Source organism: Rhododendron vialii, chromosome 10a (assembly GCF_030253575.1).
Source record: "Rhododendron vialii isolate Sample 1 chromosome 10a, ASM3025357v1".
NCBI classification, from domain to species: Eukaryota; Viridiplantae; Streptophyta; class Magnoliopsida; order Ericales; family Ericaceae; genus Rhododendron; species Rhododendron vialii.
In genome coordinates, this window is record NC_080566.1 from 31,160,549 (window position 1) to 31,168,049 (window position 7,501).

The window sequence follows — 7,501 nt, forward strand, 5'->3', positions numbered from 1 at the left end:
CAAGCAACATAACAAAGGATAGGCCCATTTTCGTGCAACCGTTACTAAACTTTCATAGAGCACTTGAGTTTAATATTTATTCGACTCGTACCGGGTCAAGTTTCATAAATACTAACAGAGTGCTCATCAAAATTTGAGTAAATTAAACTCAAAAACTTCAAAGCTTTGCTTGTTTACAGCCCTGCCAGTGCATAAAACTACTAGGGTGTTGCTCCTTTTACCATGTGGTCTAGGTTTGGGTGCACATATTGTAGAGAAACCTTATGGATTTAGATGTGGAGCTCAATTCCAGTGCAATGGTCATGTACCAGCAATGAAGTATTGGAAAAAAACATTCTGATTTCTAACTGATTGACCAACTTCAAAATCCCTTTTACTAGTATTCCAAGTGAACTCTCACTAGCTCTAAATATAGTAAAAAGGGCAAAAAGATTTACATGTGGATTTGGACATTTTTTTTGCCCGATAAGGGGATATATTGGAACTTGTCTATTTTGACTCTCTCTTTTTTCATCTTTTGTGGATGTAAGAGAGTTTTGTGTCAATAATCTGAATTTTTTTGTTTGGAAAATATGGAAAAGAAAGGAAAGGAAAATTAAAAAAGAATCCCTCCCCTTTGTTTGGTTGAGAAAGAAAGTGGGAGGGAAATAAGAAAACTAAGTTTTGAGAATACATTTTCCTCACACTTTTCTCCACCATTTTCCTTTCTTTTCCTTTCCTTTCCACAAGTTCGATACGGACCTAGTTGGAACAAAGAGAAAGAATGCCTTCTCTCCTATAAGAAAAAAAACAGCAAAAAACAATTTCATACATTTCCATGCTCAAGCATTTCTCTAATGCTTCTGAAATGTTTCTGTTTTAGCTGTATGGATCAATCTACTGAAATAAAATTTTGGTCCTTGTTCGAGGCTGAATGTCAGCCAGACTTTCTGCTACTCTACTATGACATCGTAGCGGACTGAGAACCCAAAAAGGTTGAGATTATATAATGAGAGACTTATTTACAGAGCCGCTGCATAGCGTTTATGGAGCTGAGCAATCTCAACTGTCCATTTTGGCAATCAACGGTTGAGATATGTTTTTAATCTTTGACCGGTAATAAATATTTCTTACCGTTATTAGTTTGTCTTTAATCTGGATCGCTCAAAACACTTTTGGATGGCCAAGATTGAGCTCTGTAAACACTTGTTTACAGCGGCTCTATAAACAAGATTTTCTCTTATATAATTATAAATAATTAAAAGGAGCGAGAACACAATTAACAAGTACCCCAAATGCATAAGAAATCAAGCAAGAAATAACTTGAGCATCTAAAAAATCTCACATATCAGGTAAATGAATCCTCTCTATAACCAAGGAAAGATATTCTCCAACAGGAGTTAAAGCTTTCACTCGGCAAAAGAAAACACCAAAAGAGAAGTGTCTAAAAGAAAAGGTATCCAAGAGCAGTTGGAAAATCACATAGATCAAGGTTTTGAAGTTGCAAACATGAGTGAAAACAGGAAATAAAGCAATTGGCAAATACCAGACAAGAACGGGAGAACGGGAATGCCGTTTCACCTCTCTAGTTCCCTTAAGCCAAAATTTTAGGTCTATAATACCTAATAGCATAACACCCAGGTAATTTTGCAAACACTCAGCCCCAATCTATCAGAAGCGTAACCCCGAACCTAGAAACTAATGCACCCCAGAAAGAAAGAGAGAGTTTGTGTATCCAGATTTACTGTTTAGACCGAGAAGAGAAGTAGTTAAAGGCCATCCTAGAAAACCTTACAAGGGTACAAAAGTTTTGAAAGAATGAGCGACTTTTAACAATCGCCTCCCTCGTGCCTCTTGCAGTTTTAGCTACCATTGGTACTTGTGTCTTGATTTCCAGAGTGGCTACCTCCTGCACTGATGCTAATCAAGTAAAGACGGAAGTAAAATCCATTGCTCCAAAAAGTTAGTTTTAAAGCTCACAATTGAAAGCAAACAAGGCCATGGCTTTGTCAATAACCTGATCCTGATGGAGCCATGTTCGTCATCTGGCTCAATCTTTCCTGAGCTACGCGGACAGCTCGAGTCGAGCTTCTAACACCTTGAGTTATCCCCTGGCTGCAAAAAACAAACACAGTTATTCCCTAATTTGAAACATCTTAATTTAAACAGATGCGGAGCCAAGATTCTTAGTCCCTAAGGTCGAAATGCCAACTGTGTACCTTTCGGTGAAATAATTGAGAAACTACTCTTTCTTTAAGATAGTAAACATGGAATCTTAGTTATTAATGACGAGAATAAGAATTTGATTCTCAAACAAAACAAAAGTTCTCATACTTTGAAATCAATGCAAGATAACCTTATTTAAAATGCTTCTAAATCAATGCAAGATAACCTTATTTACTCTCGTCAGACTTAAACCTAGCTAAAGGGTCCGACAATTTCATCCTTTTCAACATACAAAAGCAAACTATCATCCATCCATCGAAACTAAACTTGCACGTGACCTTGTCAAACTCAAGTTACACATGTATAGAAAGTTGATCTGTACCCAAAACATTGATTTATGACAAGCATCTTGAAAGAAATTAGTATATGATCTTTTCAATCTGTACTTTTGACATGTTTGTTCTAAAACTCATGCTTTTCCTCTTATTTAAAGTTGTGGTGACGCTCTCTCACAATGTAAGAATAACTAGTATAGAAGTAGACTTTTAATGCTAACCCCAGGTCACTGAGCTCCATTGTCAGGTCACTGAGCTCCATGCCAGATAATCGGACAGCAGCCATTGTATCAGGCAGCTCTTCTCGTGCAACGTCCATTAGTTTCTCTACTGACTCTGCTGCTTTCTTGAAAGCCTTCAGCATATCAGATAGGACATCAATTATAACTGCTTAAAAAGCGTGAAAGCGAAATCTAATAAAACAAATCACCAACAAGGTTTCCGAATAGCGAATGAACAAAGTGATTTTGTCCTGAGGCAAAGATATGGCCAATTTGAACAACTTTTGCTTCAATTCCTCTCAAAATTTTGTTAGCGTCTAAATCAAATTCCCGGGCCATGGGAGCCATGGCTATTTTCCAAGTCAAAATGAATAAGAGCTATGACTAAAAACAATTGGTCTCAAACTTTTAAACCATAATTAGTTATGCCTAAAAACTATAGCCTGGTAGTGGTGGAAGCTAAAAGATACAAACCAGAAGAGTTGGGATTGCAGAGCAAAAGAGCCAAGTTGCAGAAATTGCTGTCTGCAAAAAACAATGTTCAAACGTGGTCAAAAGGCTCATCAATATCAACCACGTCTTCATACACAAACAATTTTCTGTCGAGTCATTATGATAACCAGTAATGGAACCCGAAGACAATAAGCACAAGCTTTTACACTGACCATGAACGGATACATGTTTATCCACACATGGTTGTAATTATTCCTACATGACAGATAAAAACTAGAACATTAGAAGAACCTATAAACTAGCAATCCTGCAAGAGTGGTATAATGATCATGAAAACCGTAAGTTTTAAAGTGTAGAAATGTTAATTATTGGAGGTAATTGGGAAGTTTTAAAGAGGAGACGTGTTTTGTCACCAGGAGGATCATCTATAGAAGAATTTCAAAATTCAAATACTTGTGAAGGCAAAGTCTCTTCAAATCATCAATCCACAGCTATCGAATCCAGTCTTGCAATACACACCTCTAATAAAACTTGAATAAAGGCTCCGATCCGAGAGGGAAGGATTTCAATCACGGGGTTTGACATTATTCTTAATGAGGATTGCCCGAATGCAGACTTGATAGTTTACAAATGGATTGAAACTAGGAGTTTCAAGCTTTACCATAATGGATTTGAAGTAACAACTGGAGTTTGGTTTGGAATCCTCCATGTTGGGATTGTGGTTGTATAATTATCCCAATTAAATACATATTTTCTATCTATAATTCACTTCCACTCTATTTTCACAAGCCACCTACAACAGAACCTCAATTTTTGTTGAAATTGAATATTGCATAAATTCATTTCAAATCCACATTTATCCAAACGAAGCTAAAGGTTATGATTCTTCAAAAATTGATGCCAAATCTGTTCATTTCTAAATTTGAAATCCAAACGCAAACCACATTTTTATAGAATTCAACAATAAACGATTGAAAAGAACCACAATTAGATTAGCCGAAACGATCCTGGTAAAGAATAAAGATAAGCATACGAAGCTAGAGAGCTTGTTCATTTGGGGTACTCAAAACTCTTGTGCACGGTCTCCAATAAATTTTCTCTATCTAACTCCCTCCACTCATTACACTTTAAAACCTCCCTCAAAACCCAAACCGAAAAGGGTCAAAGTCATTGTTTCCCATATTTTGCAATTATAAAGGAAAAAAATCTCCACGGAAAGATCCCAACTAATTATTGGGGCATTTGCCATTAAGTAATTTATATGAATCACTAATCTTCCTTTCATGGACTTTCTCAATTATTCATGTGGAAATTTTATATCCATCTCAAAACCAATTGGCAATGAGTGGAGAGGTCCCAATATTATACGATTAAGCTATCACTCATTCCTCTCTCAAGCAATGTGAGACTATATTTCCTTAACATCCTCTCACGTGCAACCACGTTTGAGGTTTGTCATGTCACACATGTAGTCTCTTTTTGGGTCTCTCATCATGTAGTTTTTTTGCCGGTCTCATCATGGTATGTGAATTATGAATTTTTAAAACATGGGGTGGAATTGGCCATGTTCTGATACCAAACTTTATATCCATCTCAACATCAATTGGCAATGAATGGAGAGGTCCCAACAAAGTGATCACTCATTCCACTCCCAAGCAATGTGGGACTATATTTCCATCACAATCCACATCATTCCGTAATATAAGTTCTAGACACATAATGGCTCAAACCATATTCCGACTTGTGATCAATCCATTTGAAATGTATAAGGCAAATTGAAAACATTAATTTTTACTCTTTTTTGCCCCCATTTTGTAAGCAAACAATCAAAATAACAAAAGGTCTTGCAAAATTACTATCTTCCCAGTCTTTGTTTTCTCATTATATTTGCAACTACAAAAAAAAAAAAACTCCCCAAAAGGGCGATAACTAGCCCTATCTATTAAAGGTCTTCATGCAAAAAGACTTACTTCAATACAACACAAACAATAACAGAACCCATCTAGTCCCCAATCATTGGGGTTATGGGCAGGGAAGATGGAGGCAGACCTAACCTTTGGCAGTATATACAGCACAAAGGCTGCTTTCAGAATACCATTGTTTCAGTGACCCCCTGTATCTCCAAGAACTAAGGAGCTAAAAGGGTTGTTTTGCAGCGGAACCATGCCTATCGAAGCAAAAAGGCATCAGAGAGGGCAGACTTAGAAACCCAAATCAATTTGTTTGCACATTACCATGCTTACTTCAATCAAACAACAAAAAGTAACACAACGTCTTGCAAAACTACTATTTCAAGCCTTTCATCACAGATTAACTGAAACCTCAAAAACATGAATCCCAGAGAGAGAGAGTACCACACAAGCGATGAGGTTGAGCACTGTGATGTGACGTTGATTGAAGTTTAGCTGAAGCGAAGAGGGGGGCGGAGATCCGACGGTGGAAGTGAAGTGAGAGGACGTTGACGTCTCCGATGGGGCATTGACGGATTGAAAAGAGAGAGAAGCCAACGCGCGGTTCGGCAGCCGGAGAGTCGAAAGCCGCCGAGCGGCGAAGGATAGGTTGCAGTTTGACTTGATTACAGGGCTTGGAACCTGCAAATTCACTGCAGTGAACATTTGCCCTCTCTCTTCTCTCTCTCTCTCTCTCTCTCTGAATTCTCACGGGCAACCCTTTCGCCTCTCTCTCTCTCTCTCTCTCTCTAGTCTATAGCCACGCAGTCTCCGACCTTAACCGGGTTGCCTCTGCCAATCCGACGAAAGAGAGGGACAGCTTTCTTTGTTACTACTACCGTAGAGCATGAGTTGCCTAACTATAGGTACACCATTTGGTGCTAAACCAAACCAAATCGAAAAGTCTCAATCATTTGGGATCGGCTATATGAATCATTTTTTTCCTTTAAATTTTATTGTATATTAAGATGGTGTGAGATCCATTTTAAACTCTCACGTGAATAATTGGAGTCATTTAATTTATTTAAAATAAACGTATTGTTTAGAGCGTCTCCGTAACAACTCATCTCTTGATATCGTAAGGGCTTATCAATTCATTCAATTTTTGTTCTCGCAAATACTGGGGCGAATATCTATCAAGCCATCACCGATATCTGAATGAGATGATTCCCACACAATTCGGTGTATCCATTTTTTTTTTTTGGGTTAGAGCATCTCCCATCCTCATTCAATTTTTTTACCCAAATTAGGATAAAAGTTTCTGATAAATCTTCATTCTCCAATAGACAAGTTCCAATTTAAAGAATAATTTGAGTAAAAGGTTCATCAATGGCTAGTTGTAAATTTCATAATGAGAAAATAGTCTTCAAAATTTAAGTAACGGTTTGAGTCTCAATTTATTTAAAAATGTGGGTACAACTCAATTTGATACATGAGATTAAGTCAAGGTCTAGAATGAGATTTAAAAGAGATCAGATTTTGATCCTGAGTTTAAAATAGAGTAAGGGGCCCAGATGGTCTTAACAATAAATTTGCCCCTTTTCAAAAAATAAAATAAAATAAAATAAAAACGTATGCAAAAATATACAGTAATAGTAAATTTGGATGCACACTAATTCTATTCATCAAACTCATTATGCCCTAATTCTAACCATGTTTAGCTACATAATTATCCACATCCCGATCAATTTCACTTAATTAGTCAGTGAGCTCTGCAAGCTTAACAATTTTAAATGCCATTGATATGATGAAGGGGTTTTTTTTTAAATTTTTTGATCAGATGATGAAGAAGGGGATTTGTTGAATCATGTTACTAGCTCCAAAGTTAGAGGGTGTTTTGGACAAATTAGTGCACCAATACTTTTGGTCTATTTTTCTTTCGAAAATTTTAATCAAATTTGCATCAAGCTCTTATAGACTCGTCATTCTTCTTAACAAACAGAATGCGGAAAACTAAAAAAAAAATTACCAAAAGCCTCAAAAAAAGTTTGCGAAAAACAAAAGAAAACTTGAAAAAAGACTCTTTTCACTCTTTCTAGTTTTTTATAATCGTTTAATCTAAACATCTTTTGAATTTCGGACTATATTTTTACTTCTCCCGATCCCTCTAATTTTGAAAATTTTGACAAAAAGCTAAAAAAAAATATTATTAAACCATCAATAACACCCCATTTCTTTAGAAAAGATTTAATACTCACACTTAATCTACTTGGAGAGAAACTTATTCACAGAGCTCCGTGAATAAGTTAAAAATGGAACTCACACGATCTCACCCGTCCGTTTCAACAATCAACAGTCCAAATTTTAAACAAACTTTCCCGGGAAGTTGACCCTTCCCCCGGAAAAGTATGTTTAAAATCTGAACCATTCAAAACACTTTTGGACGGCCGCGTTTCAC

General features: G+C 36.6%; 1 protein-coding gene and 1 non-coding gene across 6 annotated transcripts; both read right to left on the minus strand.

Moving 5' to 3' along the window:
* Positions 1 to 1,424: 1,424 nt before the first annotated feature.
* LOC131304179 (uncharacterized) lies at positions 1,425 to 5,965 on the minus strand. 5 transcript variants are annotated; one of them, XM_058331319.1, is made up of 5 exons: positions 5,509 to 5,965; positions 3,176 to 3,226; positions 2,702 to 2,835; positions 1,997 to 2,094; positions 1,425 to 1,888 (listed from the first exon to the last, which is right to left on the minus strand). In XM_058331319.1, exons 1-5 carry the CDS (start codon positions 5,767 to 5,769, stop codon positions 1,842 to 1,844), a joined length of 591 nt encoding a protein of 196 aa, XP_058187302.1. In that variant the 5' UTR covers positions 5,770 to 5,965; the 3' UTR covers positions 1,425 to 1,841. The 5 variants fall into 5 exon arrangements, with proteins under 5 accessions (XP_058187302.1, XP_058187299.1, XP_058187300.1 ...); XM_058331316.1 differs by having other exon boundaries at positions 1,425 to 1,899; positions 5,509 to 5,953; XM_058331317.1 differs by having other exon boundaries at positions 1,425 to 1,893; positions 5,509 to 5,952.
* On the minus strand, positions 5,301 to 5,404 carry LOC131305844 (small nucleolar RNA snoR100). Its single transcript, XR_009193399.1, has one exon. It is a non-coding gene; the product is annotated as a small nucleolar RNA snoR100 (small nucleolar RNA).
* Positions 5,966 to 7,501: the final 1,536 nt, after the last annotated feature.